This window comes from Lycorma delicatula, chromosome 7 (genome assembly GCF_047948215.1).
Source record: "Lycorma delicatula isolate Av1 chromosome 7, ASM4794821v1, whole genome shotgun sequence".
Taxonomy (NCBI): domain Eukaryota; kingdom Metazoa; phylum Arthropoda; class Insecta; order Hemiptera; family Fulgoridae; genus Lycorma; species Lycorma delicatula.
The window spans coordinates 12,980,999-13,001,048 of NC_134461.1; the positions used below are offsets into that span (position 1 = coordinate 12,980,999).

General features: G+C 29.6%; 1 protein-coding gene across 1 annotated transcript; it reads left to right on the top strand.

Annotated features, from left to right (window-relative positions):
• The first annotated feature begins 12,549 nt into the window (after window positions 1–12,549).
• LOC142328063 (partner of xrn-2 protein 1-like) lies at window positions 12,550–19,823 on the top strand. Its single transcript, XM_075371532.1, has 3 exons — window positions 12,550–13,053; window positions 13,934–14,076; window positions 19,681–19,823. Coding segments are annotated over exons 1-3 (318 nt in total). The 5' UTR covers window positions 12,550–12,880; the 3' UTR covers window positions 19,683–19,823.
• The last annotated feature ends 227 nt before the right edge of the window (window positions 19,824–20,050 follow it).

Below are 20,050 nucleotides of genomic sequence, written 5' to 3' on the forward strand. Positions count from 1 at the left end.
CTGGCTTGACATATGTAACTTATCTGCCACCGCACTTCTCCTTCAACCCTTTCTAAGAGAAACAGTAATCATGGTTTTAAAACAGAAAATTTATATAAGCAATTGGTTTCCTTAAAAGCCAACATTTTACCAGAAATTTCATAAAAACTGGTAAATCAAATTTGGGCATAAGTAGGCCAAAAACATACAAACTGACAAAGGCAAAAAGTTGAGCTCAACACGACTTTACTCAGTTAACTAATTTGTTATAAGAAAAGTATAGCATGTAAAAACTACAAGAAAAATCCAAGTGTAGAATGTATGAAGCAGATAACTGTGAATTTAGAAAACAGAAATTAAATTAAGTCACTCTCCTACCAACTTGGAGAAGCGCATATAAATTTTTTATTTCACAATAGAATGAGTTACACTAATTTTTTGCTTTATACTACCTATTCCAGACCTTTTTTTATGGATCTGACATACAGACTGATCTGCTATCATATACTCAGCTGAGAAGGAAAGCCATTTCTCTCCTCACTTTCCTCAGTATATAAGCCACGGGATGCTTGATATCTTGAAAATGTCTGTGTCATTTTCAAAACAAGTCTGTGTCAATTTCATGTCAAGTCATCTACACAATCATGTCACTTAACACACATACACTGATGTCATAGAAATACAACAAAATTCAGAACTACATTTTTTTTTTTGTCTTCAGTCATTTGACTGGTTTGATGCAGCTCTCCAAGATTCCCTATCTAGTGCTAGTCGTTTCATTTCAATATACCCTCTACATCCTACATCCCTAACAATTTGTTTTACATATTCCAAACGTGGCCTGCCAACACAATTTTTCCCTTCTACCTGTCCTTCCAATATTAAAGCGATTATTCCAGGATGCCTTAGTATGTGGCCTATAAGTCTGTCTCTTCTTTTAACTATATTTTTCCAAATGCTTCTTTCTTCATCTATTTGCCGCAATACCTCTTCATTTGTCACTTTATCCATCCGTCTGATTTTTAACATTCTCCTATAGCACCGCATTTCAAAAGCTTCTAATCTTTTCTTCTCAGATACTCCGATCGTCCAAGTTTCACTTCCATATAAAGCGACACTCCAAACATACACTTTCAAAAATCTTTTCCTCACATTAAGAACTACATTAATTACCTTTTATAGGTTAAGTCAATATTGCCTTTTATAGGTTAAAATTCATGTTTGAAGGATTTTTTAAAAATCCACAGAGCATGGAAACTATATTGTGGTTTGATTATTCAACATCACTTCTCTATTGCAACAAAAAAAGGTTATAATTATAATCTATATACAACTATAAAAAATTATATTTTCTTTTTAATTTCAAATGTAATGCATAGTATAAATGTAGATTTACGTGAAGAAAAGATTCATATATTTTTCAGTAAAAATATGGAGCTGATTAAAATAAATGCTGCTTCTATTAAAATGATATTTCTTATCTAACACCTCCTGGTTAATCTGAACTAAGTCAGAAGTTACTTAAACCAAATATTATTTGAAGTTTCAGTTTCAGGAAAAAATAACAATTTTTTTACGAGATAAAATTATTTTTCAGGTAAAAAGAACTTCAAAACTTTTTGAGAAAAATGGTTGTGTTATTAAAAATTTCATTATTATGAGGTGATTTGTCCATAAATTTTGACCGTACATAAAATTGTTTTACATTGAAACAATGTTTTATGAGCTTCCACATTATATTTGTTCTATCTCTTATATTCTTTTTTTATGGTTAATTCACATAAGCTTACATATGAGAATATGGATTGTGGAAATTTTACAGCAAACAAAAAATGGCATGCCTAACCCGGATTCAAACTTGGGCCTTTCCAGATAAAAGACTGAAATACTACCACTTTGCTATAGAGGTCAACATATATTCAATTTATAACTGTCTAAACATTTTAAAAGTTGTTTATTTGCTTTATTGATATTGTCTCATAAATAAATAATTTTCTGTATAGAATAAAGACATTATATGAAATGCACCGGTTCTTATATTAAAGGCGAGATAAACTCCCAATCTATACGGTGGAGTGGTAGCATCTTAGCCTTTCATCTGGAGGTCCTCGGTTCAAATCCGTCAGGCACAGCATTTTTCATTTGCTAAAAAAATTCCATTTCTACATGTAGTTCACAAGTTTCAAGCTTATGTGGTGTTATCAACCAAAAAAAAAAAAAAATTGTTGCTTACACAATCCGCCTGTCCTTTTTTAGAAATGCATGTAAACATTCGAAGTATACATGTCATAAGGCAGAGTAACTTCTTTGAAAGTTATCAAGTTTATTGTAGCTGCAGTTCTTGTGTAAAAGATTGTAAAATTAAGAAGACTCTTACAGGATTTAGAGGTAAAATTGCTAATCCTAATAATCTACCACGGAGATCAGTAAGAACAGATAACAAAATGTGTAATAAATTACCGCATTATAAGATTACAAAATGATTAAGATAGAATATTTTTATAAAATTGAGAATTTAGTAAGAATAATAAAAGTATATAGATGGGAAAATAATAAAAATGATAAGCAAAGAAAAATAAAAAAGAGAAAAATAAAAAAATAAATTAAGACAAAAAAATAAGACTTAATGACTCCCAAATGAATATAGAAAAAGCCACACAAAGAGATGTTTTATAAATAAGAAGAAAACAAGAGAAATAAATTTATGTGTTTAACATAATTAAACATATGGGTTATATCTAATTTATTATATTGAAGGGTATAAATAGATTCCCCTTAATAAAAGTTAAATGCCACAGTTACAGAAATACATACAAAGAAAAAAATTATGAAATCAAAAACAAACAATACTCTCAATTGCATCCAATTTAATTCATAACTTAATATGATAAGTAATGTTCTTTCTTGTAGACAGAAAAACAAATATACAAATACATTATCTTTAACACCATTGACTCAATGAGTGTAACCTTGGTGTGTAGATAGACTAACTAGAAATTATGGAAATAGTTTTGTTCAAGTGATCAGAGACTAATCTACAAAAAAAAACAGCTCAATAATTATACAAAAATATGATTTAATTGTTTTGTGAAATATTTGTACAATATTTAATATATATATATATATATATTTGTTTCTTAGTTTTTAATAATTTAAAAAGTTCTGCTGTGGGTAAATATAATTTATAGAATTGATTATTTTTCAACAGAACAGCAAACATGCAAAGGAAATAAGGTTTTTGATGTGCCAGTTAAATTTACTTTCCCTGAGGGTAATGATGTTAACTAGACTATCCCCCTCTTTAGTGTTAAAAGAATGAAAATTATTTACAGTCCAAAGTACTTCACAGTTTTCAATAGGCTTGACATACTAATGTGTAACAGCATACATTTCTCAGTGAAGAAGGCAACAGGAAACTACTTTAGACTTCAATTTCTTTACTATACCTAATATAATGTGCTTGTCATACTCGAGAACAACCATGTTCATTTTATGAATATCTCATGTTAGGTTTCCTAAAACCATTTGATTATGACAACTGAAAAGAAATTATAAAATATTAAAAAAACTTTTCTAAGTGTAAACAAATATAACTTACTATCTGTGCAGTAATTACGTTTACTGAAAAAATAGGTAACATCCAAAATTCCAACAGCTAATTCCTCTGGTATTAAAAAGATAAACTCCCAATAAAAATTTATAGAAAAGAATATTTTACAATATAAAAATATTTTATATTATAAAATAAATTTGGTATTTAATCAAATGATATTAAAAATGAAATATATGTCCAGCTAATACTTGAAATTAAAAAATAAATTTGTTACAATAACTGACACAGATATTCCAATTTTACATTTATAGAAAAAATTAATTCTGGAAGAGTAAATATAAAAAAAAAAATTTATTCAATAGGTGGAATACCTATTTTATATTAAAGACAGAAACTGGATTTAGATTTGATTATAATAAATTTATCTGGAGAGTTTTTTTCTTAAATTCAATTCAGCATTTGCAAGACAATGTAAAAAATTGGATACATATAAACAAAACGGGCTAAATTGATTTATATAAGGCACAAAAGAAAATATATGTAACGAGCATATTATTAAGTAGTTTACAGACAATATTACAGTTTTATATGTACAAATATCTTTAGTAAAATTTTATTTTATTTTATAGGTGACAAGAAAATATACATCTCGGTAAATAAAATTCTAATAGATTATTTTAATTCAACACTTTTAAGACTGAAGTTCATGAATAAAACTGTATAAAATTTTTGTATAATGTGAAAAATTGTCAAATTCAAACCCAGATCTTTCCAGATAAAAGATCAAGAAAATAAAAAATTTATCACAGAGATTAGTTAAATAGTATAGTACTAAATAACAATTATAATAAACTCTTTTACTAAATGGTAATTTATTGAGTTACTAAAATATAAATTCTTTCATTAATATACTGAATTAAATTTATGCTGTCTGTGATAAAAGATTAGATCACACAATTGAATATGTCTAAAGGCTGAATAAATTTATTGGATAAAAGAGATTTATTATTACTACTATAACATCCTAACAATGGATGACCTAATGGGTGAATGGAACCCTAAATCTTCTCATGCCGTAAATAAAACTAAATATGTTTTATATATATATATATATACATACACACACACACACACATGCATATATAGATGTTCATTATACCATATTTTGCAAGTTTTGAGAATATGTAAAGAAATGAAAATTTTTATGTGGCCAACATAATATTATTTTTTATCATAACATAAACTAAGTTAGATTTGTTGTACAGTGAATGGTGACAAGATATACTTGTTTCTTACAGAAAGAATACATTCATTTGTTACTTTAACAATGACTATTTTTTTTTTTTAAGCTGTGATGCATACAAAACATTTGACGTTGGGATTGGCTTTTTATGTAATTCATTATTTAGCCAATCCCTGCGGTGAACAGGGTGAAACTGCACTTTTAGGGCTAAAAATCATCTGTATTTAATTGGAACTAGTGTGCTGAGTTGCAACAACATACTTGAATCGGTGAAGAAGGTAACAGAAAATCTCTTCAATCCTTATGTTACTTAAGAAGCCTAGCATAAGATGCTTGTTATTTCTGAGAATGGCTATACCATTTTTTTTCTGGGATAACTTATGTCTTATATGAGGATGTCTACAATTAATAAGTATATGCCATCGATATATAAAACCTAAAAAATTCTTCCATTATAATTAATACGCAAACAAAATATATTTTTTCAATTTAATTTTCATAAATGCATTAATGTATTATGACTGCATTTATATTATGATTTATTAAGTCAGTTGAGGTGCAGCTAATAGGACCCTCAGCTACAGGTTATGCTTTTAATATTTACCACATAGGCTATGTAATCTTGAATAGGTTCATAGGCCAGGTACCCTGACTAACCACACAAATGCTAATGATTCATTTATTAAATCAACTGGTCCCCAGAACTGTAGAATGAATGCATAGAGATTTGAAAAAACTCATAAAATATTAATAAGGAGAAAGAGATCAAAGAGAGGTGAAATGGAAATCTATCCGCAATCAGACAATAAAATTAGACAAACAAACCCAAACAGAGTCTTTTAAGATCCATCTATTGGGTGATCATCCTGTTCAGAATTCTTCAGGAAATTGGAATATATTTTTCTTCAAAATGGGAACAAGAAATTTGTAATCAAAGAATTTTTATTATAAGCACCTCAAATTTGCAAAAAAAATGCTTTCCTCCAAATTCTTCTCAGATCAGGTACGTTTCCTATAGAAAATTCTTTTTAGTTTTCATATTACATAATTTCAAAATATCTAAATGAACTATAAAACCCTAGTCACTTAATCATTTAAGAGAATTAAACATTTTTAGAAATGTAAAAAGCATAATGTTTTTTCTTTTATAAAGCATCTTCATATACTTTTATCAACACCCAGTTCATACCAAAATAGATGGAAAAAGTTATGCACAAGTTACCACTAAGGAATTTTTCCTCACTTACCTTCGCACAATAAAACTAAAATTAAATGTCTCTTTAACTTCTGTATTACTTTTAAACCCAATGAATAGAAACTAATGATTTAGCTTAAAAGTTTATTTCAAAATTATCGGAAAATATACCGGGTGTTCCAAAAAATGTATACAGCTTATAACTAACAAACCTTTTTCATTTTATTTCAGGTATGATTAATTCATACAATGGTTGAATCAAGACTAAGTTTTGAGGAATGGAGATTTATCTTATCTAAAATATCTGGGATAAGTTTGAAGCAGAAAGAACCATTTATGACGTTCACAGAAAGGATTCCAGGAGACTATGAACATCCACCAGCCTCACAAAAGAAAGAGAGGTCATAGAAACTATAAGTGATCACCTAAAAATTTGCTCGGCAAGCGGCTCTTGAGAGTGGACTTTCAAAATCAAGCATCCATCGCATTTTGAAGCGTGCCAAGTGGAAAAGTTTTATTCTGATGTTAGTCCACACTGTTAATGACGATAACCCTGACTGAAGAATCCAAATTTGTGAGTGGTACTGTTTAAAATGTGGAAAGAAAAATCAATTTCAAAAAAAGATTTTTTGGAGTGATGAGGCCACATTTAAATTGGATGTAAATAGCATCACCATAATTGCAGTTACTGGACACTATTATCATCAACTATAGTGGAACAGCATGTGAAACTTACCAGGTGTTATAATACCTTATGATGGTTCTGGAGGCTAAACAGAAAAAGAGAGTGTATGTGGTTTGTTAGCATTTGTAATAATTGGACCTTTCTCCTTTGAGAGTATAGTGACTGATGAAGTTTGCCTGAATTTGCAATAGGAATTCATTATACCACACATTCAAGAGGTGTTTGGAAATTAAGAATGATACTTCCTGCAAACATGGAATCTAGTGACACCTCCACATTATCATTGCAATGTGAGAGCCTGCCTTAATCAAATTCAAAGTGAACAGATAGTGAAGAAGTAGCATTGAATTCCCTTCATGCTTTCTGGATCCTTCCTTCATAGGGACATCTCAAACATAATGTTTATAGCACAAGACCAGCTACAAACAATGAGTTGAGAGCAGCCCTTGAAAGAGTACACACTCAAATACCAACTGATATGCTTAGTGAGGCTTCCAACTCTATCAGGCAGTGTTATCAGCAGTGCCTGGAAGATAACAGCCAACAATTCAAACACTTCTGATAATTGACAAGCTTCTACATTTGTATTAATTAATCTGAATCTTGGCTGTATGTTAATAATTGTGCCAAAGTTATCAATAATTGTTAATAATAATAATAAGTTGTTAATAAATGAGCAATAGCGTATAAATTTTATTAGGACACCTGGTATTTTGAGATTTCATGTTATTTCAGAAGGATGAAATTATGATTAAGAAGTAATTATAAACAAAAATTACTGAATTAAAATTATCATAATCTGCATATAAATTCTTATAGTGTAATTATATTGAAACATGGTAACATGTTGGGAATTTGTCTTTACCAATGGGAATTAAATATTATTTCACATAAATAAATGTTTCTCCCACAATCATTTGAGGTATAACCCTAAAATATGGTAGAAATGTTTACTCTGATATTACCTAAAAATAATTTCTGGATAAATGTAATTACAGAACTGAAAAAAAAAATATGACAACTAATAGTAATACTGTTTCTAATTTGAAAATAATAAACTGTCATGAAAAACTTGTGTTGTATTTTGTTTTATTTTCAATATGTGGACCTTCTCTTACTCAACTGCAGTAGAAGGTGGAGAATTTGAGAATAAAATTAAATAATTTTTTTATTGTGATTGTTACTCAAATACATAGATCAGTTACGAATTAGAGATTTACACGTTACGCAGATCTCATCACGAATGGGTAGATATGCTACACTATGAATAAAAAAAACAACTGCCCCAGCATCTACCTGGTTGAATCAAGGGAAACCGTAGTAAAATGCTAATCTGAGCAGTATCACAAAATGCACATTTAATTATAAAATAAGCCTACTGGCCTGGTCTAGTGGTTAACACATCGTCGCAAATCAATTGCTTAACAGCTGATTTTTGAAGTCGAATGTTCTGAGATTCAAATCCTAGTTGCTTTTATGCAGATCTGAACAGTGGATATCAGTATACTTTGGTGGTTGGGATTCAATTAATCACACATCTCAGGAATGGTTGGCCCCTCTCCCTCACTCTCTTTTTCTGTCTAGCCACCGGAACCATCGTAAGGTATTACTTCTGAGGATGAAATGTAGGATGTACTTCTGAATGAAAATGAAGTGTAGTCTTGTGCAGTCTTAGGTCAACCACTTGTGAGATTAATTGAAACCCAACCACCAAAAAACACCAGTATCCATGATCTAGTATTCAAATCTGTATAAAAGTAACAACCTTTACTAGGATTTGAACCTTAGAACTCTTGACTTCGAAATGAGCTGATCTGTGATCAGTTAACCACTAGACCATCCCGGTGGGCTAGGAATGGTTGGCCTGAGTCTGTACAAGACTACACCTCATTTACATGTGATAAATATCATCCTCATCTCATTGATCTATGGGAGAAGATTGCTTATAGTTGACGTAGCTGAACAGATTGCAATGTACACATTAGGAAAAAAATAAATTATAAAACAGAAAATTCCTATCATTAAATTCCATATTAATTATACAAAAAATATAAACACAAAATAGTATTAAATTTATAAAGATACTAAATAAATAAAATAAGTACAAAATAATTTACAATTCATAAGACATTAATACCAATTATTTAAGCATATATATATATATATATATATATATATATATATATATATATATATATGTGTGTATGTATGTATATGTTCACATGTTGAACAGAATGTAGGAAGTTCAGTTTTAGATAGATTTCATAAGAAAGCTACATATTGTAATGGGTACCATGATTCGACTTTAGAAAAATTTTGACATATCTTCGCATTTCACATCCCCCAGACCCCAAAACCACAGTGAGCTCAAGAGTTTATATTTATATCACTTTCTTGTGGATGAGATAACTGCAGTAATTTTGTGCCAATCACTTCTAAATTTTTCCTTAAAAATAACTTGTCCCAAAATCTTGATCAAGCTCGTTAAAAGCCAAAATCGGACCATGGGGGTGGAAATGGGGGTCTTTTTTGAAAAAAACATAATATTGCTTAAGTTTCTTACTAAGAAAAATATCAAATTCATTTAAAGTTCCTACTATTCTTTGGATAAGGGCTTAAAACTTATCTAATTTTTTTTGATATCACCAACCATTGGTGCAGGGGTTTGAAAAAATTGGATTTCAAAGACAAAAAAGAATCATACCTCCCAAGAATCAAATCTTTTGTGTCAATAGGCACAGTATCAAATCTGTTTAAGGTGGTCATTAGTCCTTAGGTAATATTTAATTACCTAAAACTTTTGTCTGAAACAACTTTTGATATGACCAATCCTTATCACAAGGGACAACCAAAATGCTACTGTAACTGTAAGAAGATGGGACTTGTCGTACGCTAAACATGTGAAATTTTTTCACATGCAACCATTGTTGTATTCAGTAAATTTAAAGTTTTTCTCAACTTTAAGGTGGAAATCTTTTTTATCCCCTAATTAGCACTACTGAAATCTACCTCTGCCTTCCAGCGTGCTGAAAGGGATTTTTTAAATAGTATTTTTTTAAATTCATCAACAACTGTTGTGTAAAAGAAAATATTTTAATTATATTTTTAATAATTAGTTGAAGAATTTTTAAATTTTCCTGTAATTTATTAAAAATGGTAACTTTTTTTTGTCTTCAGTCACTTGACTGGTTTGATACAGTTCTCCAAGATTCCCTATCTAGTGCTAGTCATTTCATTTCAGTATACCCCCTATATCCCTAACAATTTGTTTTACATACTCCAAACGTTGCCTGTCTGCACAATTTTTTTTTTCTACCTTCCCTCCAATATTAAAGCGACTATTCCAGGATGCCTTAATATGTGGCCTATAAGTCTGTCTCTTCTTTAAACTATATTTTTCCAAATGCTTCTTTCTTCATCTATTTGCTGCAACACCTCTTCATTTGTCACTTTATCCACCCATCTGATTTTTAACATTCTCCTATAGACCGCATTTCAAAAGCTTCTAATGTTTTCTTCTCAGGTACTCCGATCGTCCAAGTCTCACTTCCATATAAAGTTACGCTCCAAACATACCAGTATATTTTCAAAAATATTTTCCTGACATTTAAATTAATTTTTGATGTAAGCAAATTATATTTCTGCTTGAAAGCTTGTTTCGCCTATGCTGTTCGGTATTTTATATCACTCGTACTTTGTCCATCTTTAGTAATTCTACTTCCCAAAATTCTTCCACTTCTATTATCTTTTCTCTTCCTATTTTTACATTCAGTGGTCCATCTTTGTTATTTCTATTACATTTCATTACGTTCGTTTTGTTCTTGTTTATTTTCATGCAGTAATGTATGTTTATTTTCATTGCGCAGTACTCAGAAGATTGAGTGATGTTGATATGGCCGTTTAAGTCCTCTTGACCTTCTTCTTCTTTTTCCTGTTTAGCCTCCAGTAACTACCATTTAGATAATTCTTCAGAGGATGAATGAGGATGATATGTACGAGTGTAAATGAAGTTTAGTGTTGTACATTCTCAGTTCGACCATTCCTGAGATGTGTGGTTAATTGAAATCCAACCATCAAAGAACACCGGTATCCACGATCTAGTATTCAAATCCATGTAAAAATATCTGGCTTTACTAGGACTTGAACGCTGCAACTCTCGACTTCCAAATCAGCTGATTTGGGAAGACGCGTTAACCACTAGACCAACCCGGTGGGTAAGTCCTCTTGACCTACGTACACCCTTAATAACTACTGAAAGAGCTGTTGCTCTCTTTCAGGAATCATTCCTTAGTCTGGCTCTCAACAGATACCTCTCCGATATGGTTGCACCTTCGGTCCAGCTACTCTGTATCACTGAGCACTCAAGCCCCCTCACCATCGGCAAGGTCTCATGATTCATAGAGAGAAAAATGGTAACATTAGCATAATAAGTTCCAAGGCCCTTTCTTGTTAAACCAAAGTATTGTGTTGTTACAAAAAAAAAAAAAACTTCTGTCTGTTTTGATAGAGTGATAGTTATTTTTTTAAAAAGTAACAATATTCACCACTACAATAAAGTAATAGTCATTAGTAATACTTTTTTTTAGTAAGACTGCAATTTTGTATATGTAAACATAAAGATAAGTTAAAATTTTGAATTTCCTAAATATTGGCCAACATGATTCATACTTATTGGCATCACACAATAAACTAACACCCCATTTTTGTATCTTAAAAACACATTTCTGACTCTCAAGCATTGATAATATACTTCAGATGGGAATATACATAAGTATAATACATATTTGATGATATTAAGCTTAGCATTTCATTAATTTCAAATCAAAACAGCATACAATCTTAAACTATTTTGTTTTCGTTTGGCATTAAGAATCCAAACAAAATTACTAGAGTGAATGATTTATATTCATTAAAAATTTCCACAAGTCAGATAATTCTAAGGATGAGCAAAGGTTTGATTATAGAAGCTTGACTCATTAAGCTTGTGTACAGTTCTCGCCTGGCTCATTAATTTCTGAGGAAAAACAAATTATATCAGATAAAGAGTTCCAAAGAGTAACTGGTCATTGTCTGCACGGGGCCATAAAACACTTTTTGGTTAGGATTATTTGTTTAGTTTAGTAATTTTTCTTTGAATATATCATTCAATCCCATTATCAATTTTTCTTTTTTCCCTACCTCCCTGTGATCTGTGATTTTTGTTGATGCTAGTAGGTTTTCTCTCAAAAGTGATAAAGGAAATATTTGTAATATGTTTACAGTACCTGTAGCTAAATCATAAAGTAAAAATGAAAATATTCATCAGGTGAGAAAATACCATGACAATTAAAACAAAAAAACAAACTACAACTAATAAGTAACGAACGTGTAAAAAATATAAAAGTAAATATATTACATTTTTCCACACTGGCCTATTTTGGTGTAGTACGTACAAGTTCAGACAAATTAATATTCCTAGTAATACAAAAAAAGTATACTTCGTTTTACATATCTTCGATTTGGATTGTTTATGATGTATATATTTTTTAAAAACCCCGATAACTGGTATATAAACTGACGTTTTATAGAAGTAACCTACGGCACAATGAATTAGTAAGTGCACGCAATTAATAAGTTTTATTTCAGTGCACATTAATTTATAAGCTTATTAGGACTATGAAATTATAAATAGACTTAACCGTTTGTGAGCACAAATATTAACAATTTCTAAGTAATAATTACTTACATTTTTAAGGGAATGAAACAATTTTAGATAACAAGAATACGTTATGAATGTTTTAATCACGGTTATTTTTAAGTTTAATCAATAGCAAGCTTAAACTCTCCAACAGCTGATAACAGTGCGGTAGTGCGATCTATTGTAATTTTCGTTTAAGAAACTTGGATTTGTTGACATTCTTCGCATCAGCTGATTTTCTATACTATTTTGTGGTTAAATTGTCAAACGACAAACACGTTTGTAGTTAACTGGAATCGTGTGCTATTTATTAAATTTTACAATCGTAAAATTTGTCTACAAATATTTTCAATGATTTAATAAACTTATTTTTTAAATTAAAATTTGAGATTATTATTTCTTTTTTTGCTAAAAATTATTGAAATATATATGAAATGTAAATATGATGTAAAAAATATATTTTACCGTTTTGAATCAGTTTAAAATATAGTGTTGAAAGTTAATTTTACATCGTTTTGAATAAGTATTATTCGTTATAAATTGTAGCAATGACTGGTTTCAGTACTGATTGGGATATTGAAAAATATAAAACTGAATTCGAGTCTGAAGATCACTGGAAACTTAGACAAGATTTCTTGTTAGCTCACAAAAACAAGTATCCTGAAGAACGTTTAGTATGTCTCGCCCAAGTTTTTTACAATGTTGAATTCTTAGGATGCAAGTAAGTTATGTTATTTTTTATTGTTTTCAGTTCAAATTTATGAATAAACTAATAATATTACTTCAGAAAAGTCTTTTTGTCTTTGTACTCTTAATAACAACTTCTAAAATAAAAGAACTTAATGTTTTATATATAGTTTTCATGATTCAAATCTGTGTTAATTGACTATGGAAAATAGTATTACTTCATTTTAATTAATGTAAATTACTACAATCACACATTTGAATGATGAGTTAAGTGATTTATTTATTGAAATCAATCTGTTAATTTATTCTCTCTCTGGATAATTGGGTAAATTAAAAACATTGAAATAATTTAGCCGTGCATAAAAGAATTGAAAGCTAACCTAACTGAGGCGAAACAAAGTTAATATGTAAACCTATAAATTTGAAACATTCATACATAAATATCAAACTACAACAACATTAGCTCTTTTTAAAAATAATTATAGAGGTAATAAATATAACTGGTTAGAAAAATGTTGTAAATAAAATTTTTAAAGAGTTGTTTAAGGTATGGTGTGTGTAAATATATATTATCTATTGAGTAAAAGTTTACATTTGTTCTTTACAAACAGCAGATTGATTTTCACCCAGCTTACAAAAAATGTTTAAGTACGAGTAGACTGAAATTAATGTTCAAAATAAACGGAAACATGACTTGCGCATTAACATTGCAAGCATTTTATAGATGTTATATGAGTATAACATATTTATTTTTATAATATAATATACAAAAATATTTTGCATATTGTTTTTAGCCAAAAACACCATAAAATTATGTAACATCCCTCATAACATAAAAAAATGTTATTTTATAAATTTTAGTAATTAATTACCCATATTTTAGATAAATCCAAGGATTATTTTATGTTATTCAGGTATCCAGAGAAAACTATGAAATTAGTTGAAAATTTATCAAAGGAAATTGCAGCTGAATATCGTGAACAACAAAAAATGAAATTACAAAGAACCTTTGTTGGGGCTTCTGATGCAGCTGGAGCAAAAGTAAAAGGAAGAAAATGTATGTAGATCTTTTCCTTCCTTAATTAATAAGTTTAAAATCTTTGTATCTACGTACAAATGTAATTAAATCTTTTTTTATTACAATATATTTATTTCATGCCGTAGAGTTTCTGTGACCACTTAATGTATCAAAATAGCAAAAATTTTAAATATTCATGGAAACATGCATGTAAAATACAGTGCATTCACAGAGCAATACACTGGCAAGTAGACTATAAAACAAAATTTATAACTTCTTTTTTCTCTATTTTTGCACTTAAAATAAAAGTTATTATTTTGTTATTTTATTCAGTTTTTACTCTCTGCATCTCCCTGTCAACAAATAATTAACCTGGCTCTGTATTAACCCACTAAATAAATTGTGTGCTAAAAACTTCTTGCTGTTCTAGGTAATTGTTTTTAATTAGGGAATCACCTCTGATTTTGATGAAATTTGGGATATACCATATTCAGGACAAAGTTTTTTGTTACAATTGAAATTTTTCATCGGAAAACCGACATCGGACATCAGAAATCTGACTTAGGTCCCTCATAAGTTACACAGTACCCTCTAAAGATTTCTGAATCTTACACAATCTCTAAAGATTTCGACATTGCACAAGTGTAAAATACTTATTTACAGAATAAATAACTTTAAGTGAAATTCAGTTGAGTTTAGTTAGGTTAGGTATAACAGTTCTACCCACTGGGTTGGTCTAGTGGTTAACGCGTCTTCCCAAATCAGCTGATTTGGAAGTCGAGAGTTACAGCGTTCAAGTCCTAGTAAAGCCAGTTATTTTTACATGGATTTGAATACTAGATCGTGGATACCGGTGTTCTTTGGTGGTTGGATTTCAATTAACCACACATCTCAGGAATGGTCGAACTGAGAATGTACAAGACTACACTTCATTTACACTCATACATATCATCCTCATTCATCCTCTGAAGAATTATCTAAACGGTAGTTACCGAAAAACAGGGAAAAAAAAGAAAAAAAGATGTAACAGTTCTGTGTACTGAACTTTGTATGATATCAACATAACATAATGCTCGCTTAACTTGTCTAATTACCTTAATTATTAACTTGACTGATAGGCTTAGTCCATAACTAACTATACACCATTATCAGTTATTTTGTTTGAAAATAATGTATTTTATGTTAACCTTAACCTTGATCTAAACTCAACTGAATTTTACTTACACAAAGTTATTTACTCTGTAAATAATGTATATTGCACTTAACCTTACTTAATGTATTGTTAAATGAATCTAATCTCATTCTTAACTTAATTAACAAACCTAAACAAATTATTTAATCCAAAAAAGAAATGTATTTTCACTTGTGCAGTGTTAAATTATAACATTTTTGCTGAGGGTACTATGTAACTTACTAGGGACTAACTAAGGTGAAAGGTGTTTCTGATGAAAAATTATAATTGTAATGATTAACTTAGATCCTAAATAAGACATATTACAAATTTCATCACACTCAGAGGTAAGTTCCTAACTCAGAGTTCAGAGGAAGCAGTTACCTTCTGTTTGCCTTAAGACCGACTCATTTTAAACTATCTATCTGCTTGAATATTTTCAATCTCCCATAACTCTAACTTATAGCTAGTGTATTATGTTCCTCAAATATTATAGTTTTCCTACAGTCATAAGATAGGCACTATCTTCTGTCTGTTTATTAATTTGAATTATTAATTTTTTTCCTAGCAATATGAAATTCATAATTTCACAAAACAAAACTTAACATTTATATAGGTAAAATATGAAGTTACTCAAAATGTTATTGTGAAAGTGAGAATGTATTCTGGATCTTCCACTTTTTATTGTAAATTCCTTTTTGTATCTTTCACATGTAAAGGTCTTATGTATCCGTAGGCTTTGTAAGTACAGTTATTTTATGTTATATAAATATTATAAAATGAAAGAAAAGATAATTTATAACAAAATTAAATAATTATTGAAAAAAGAAATATATATATATATATATATATATATATATATATATATATACATACATACAGTGTACGGTCATCTTATTTGAATTTTTGACTTTCTTTAAGTGTAATCGGTATGATTTTTCATTTCATTTTAAAAACTAAATCATGCAAATATTTTTCTTCATTGGCACTCTTATTTTCAGAAACTTAACATGGTTTGATAATTTTTTTTTTTGCTGGTTATTCACCTTTAAGTTCAGCAACCGAATCTGATGAATTTAAAGTCTCTTTAAAAAACGAGTTGAAATAAAAAAAATTTCTTGCGGCAAGGTTGGGCAATTGTGACAACCTTCAATATAATCATGATGTTTAATGAGATGCCCAGGAAAGAATTCTCTGACAATATCAATAGAAGCTCTTTATGGACAGGTGGTGATGCTAGTGGAATCAGATTTTAACACATTCCATAAATAAAAGAATTGGCCTAAACTGTAATAAACTGAAAAAAAAATCATAATTACTTATTTATATTTATAAATAAATATCTATTTATATTATTAATTCCTAATTATATTAGAGTATAAAAAGAAATTCAAAATTTTTATTTATTTTTTTTTTAGTTAGTTTTTTATTTATTTATTTTTTTAAATTTTACATTAAACTTTCTTGTTTTTAAAAAATTGCAATGCTGGCATACAAAATCATAAAACTTAATTTTTCGTATCGCAGTTTTTAACCTATAACTTGGAAATTTTCATTTCAATACTTTACCTCTAAAAAACTTTATAATTTACATAAAAATGTATAAAATCATTTTTTTATTTGTAATTAAATTATTTTTAAAAAATAGCAAAATAATGGGTGTCTCAAAATTAATGCTGAATTTAAATTGTGCACTAATTTTTCCTTGCAACTTTGGCAGCATTAACCGAGGTCACGTATTGTGGTAAAAATGATGAAATTAGTCAAAATGGAGTGAGTAATTATTTTTTTCTTTTGCTTGGATTGCCACATTAGCTTGAAGCTTGTGCGTGGGATATGAAAATGTAGCGTATGAAAAATGCATGCCTTATGGATTTCAACCAAGGACCTCCGGATAAAAGGCTGAAACACTACCACTTGCGCCATGAAGGCTTATTTTTGATAGGAAAACATCCTAAATAAAACGGTGTAAAAAAATTGAAAAGATTTAACACTGATTTCAATGTGCTTTGAATTAACAAGTTCAGTTGAAAAAAAAGCCTTAACTTGTTCCAGCGTTCAATCAAAAATATTGCCATTGTGAACATGCATTTCTAAAAGCACAATCCAGTTGATTTTAACAAAAGATTTGCATCTGCACCATTTAAAATTCGGCTAACTCAGGAACTGAAGCCAACAACCATATGAAACACTAGACATTTCCAGTAAGACAGCAGCAATTTTACTAAGAAAATCATTTTAGTGACGAAGTACATTTCCATCGTAGTGTGTATGTCAGCAAGCAAAATTGTCACATTTACTGTATAGAAAATCCTCGGGTCAAATAAGAATGGCCCATGCATACCCAATAAGTAACAGTTTGGTGTGGGTATCATACAAGTAGAGTAATAATTGTGTTTAATTTTTAGGAAATAATAGCAATTTTTTTACATTTCGTAATGGGACTTGTGTAGTACTGCTGCTGTGTAGGGTTCAACATTACGTGCTAGAGCTATCACATTCACATGGAATGTGTTAATATTTTATCCTGTACAATTGATGAATTGAAGAATGCTAACCAACAATAAATTGCAGCAGTGTCACTGCAAATACAAGGTCTGTTCAGAAAATAACTGAACTTCATTTTTTTAAATCTTTATCAATTTTTACAGATTATTGGTCCTTGTCCGCTTCAAAGTACTCTCCTCTCCTTTTCACACATTTTTTCCACTGTGAAATTACTGGATAGCCTCATTTGAAATAGCCTTAAGGATCCATGATGAATTTGCTTCATTGTTATCAATAGTCTCAAAATGGCGTCCTTTCATCACTGAATTTAATTTCAGAAATAAGAAAAAATCACAAGGAACAAGGTCTGGCGAGTAGGGAGGCTGAGGGAGGATATTCATCTGATTTTTGGCAAAAAACTGAGTATGTTGGCGGATTATAGTGGTGAAGGAACTATACACAACTCACAACCCTGGTCTCTTTTTAAGAATTTTTTCACGCAACTGTAGGCATTGTAAAACGCCTTTATAGTACGCATGGTTCACTTCCTTCAGACAAGAATTCAAAATGTACAATTCCATTAAAATTGAGAGCAAACAGAGAACATCACTTAGACATTGGATCGAGACTGACATGCTTTCTTGGGACGTGCAGATCCTTTATCAATTCATTGTGATGATTGAACTTTTGTCTTGATGTCATAGCTGTAAATACAGCTTTCGTTTCCTGTTACGATCGTTTGCATGAATATTTTGTCATAATATTCAAGAAGTAGCTTGTTCAAGATGTTTCAAATGTCTACTCGATGTTCTTTCTGCTGTTTGGTCATCAAACGAGGAACAAACTTTGCTGCAATTCAATGCGGTCAATTTTTCAGTCAAAATGTCACGGCATGATCTGATCGATGCTAATCTCTTCTGCAAGTTCTCTGACAGTCAATCGGCGATTTGCATGCACCAGATCGTTGATTTTCTGAATGCAGGTGTCAGTTGAAGTCGAAGACCTTCCTGCTCAAGGGTCATCTTTGATTGACCGACAACCACTTTTAAATCATCAAAATCATTCGTAACATTGCTTACGGCCCAGAGCATCATCTCCGTAAGCTTGTTTCAAAAGTTGAAATATTTCTGTGAAAGTTTTACCCAGTTTCATGCAAACTTTATGTTGTATGGTTGCTTCTGAAAATTGTACATAACAAAAATTGCTACTAACACTTAAACATGCATTCGAATAATAATAACACTAAAACTAAACAAGATATTAACAATCCAAAAACATGTAGTTGTAGAGGAGGTTATGCAGAACACAATCCTGCCAATTGGACATCACTAGATATCTCTGTTAGCACGAAATTAAAAATGTTGGGATATTTTCTGAACAGACCTCATAAATTTATTGAACCATGTGAATTTTCAGAGTAAAGTTAAGCGAGTACCTGAATAAAGAGGGGAAAACATTTTAATGATTTAGTTTTTAAGATGTAACTGAATAAGTATAGTAATTACTCCTTTAAAAAGCTTAAAAAATTTGAGTATTATTTTTTTTTCTTTACAAACAATCAATATCATCAAACATCTTTGCAGACTCTGTGTTGTAAAAAATTCATCAAAAATTTATTGTTTGAGAGTACATGAAAATACTAAAGTACAGACTATGTGTGGGTGCTAAACAATTATTATGCCATTTTATCTGAAAGAATTACAATAGTTGTAAAAATTTTATCTATTCAGATCTTTAAGAACTTTTATTCAGCTATGTATTCTTAAGTTTTGAAAAGATACATTGAAATACTTAGAATGCGAGAAATTCTGGTTTTGTTTTATAAATATTTATCGCATGACCATCACAGAAATATAATTGTGTAATTTTCATTACTTACTGTTTCACTTAACAAAATTAAATTTGTATTACTGAAATTAAACGCTCTACCATATTTTAAACCGATTATAAAAATACTTATAAATATTTAAAATTTTATTTTTCAGAATAAATTATGAAGAGTGATTACCGACTTGAAACAACAATTCAGTTACAACAAAATACTTGCATAACTACCAAGATGCCTAATAAACGAATACATTGACAAGTGTTATACTTTTTTATACAATAAACATCTCATCAATTTTTATTGTATTTTAATTATTATTTGTATATCCTAATCTCTCCTAATGAGTTGAAACAGTATATTGATATGTTTCACAAAAAGTAGTACACTCACATTACTGCAGTAGTAAATTTGATTGTTTTTGACCAGTGTAAATTGTTAAACTCTGGGTTTATCTTACAACTTATTATTGAAACTGAGAATAAGTCTATATTTATGCCATCAATTGGCAAATATTAAAATCTTTTTTG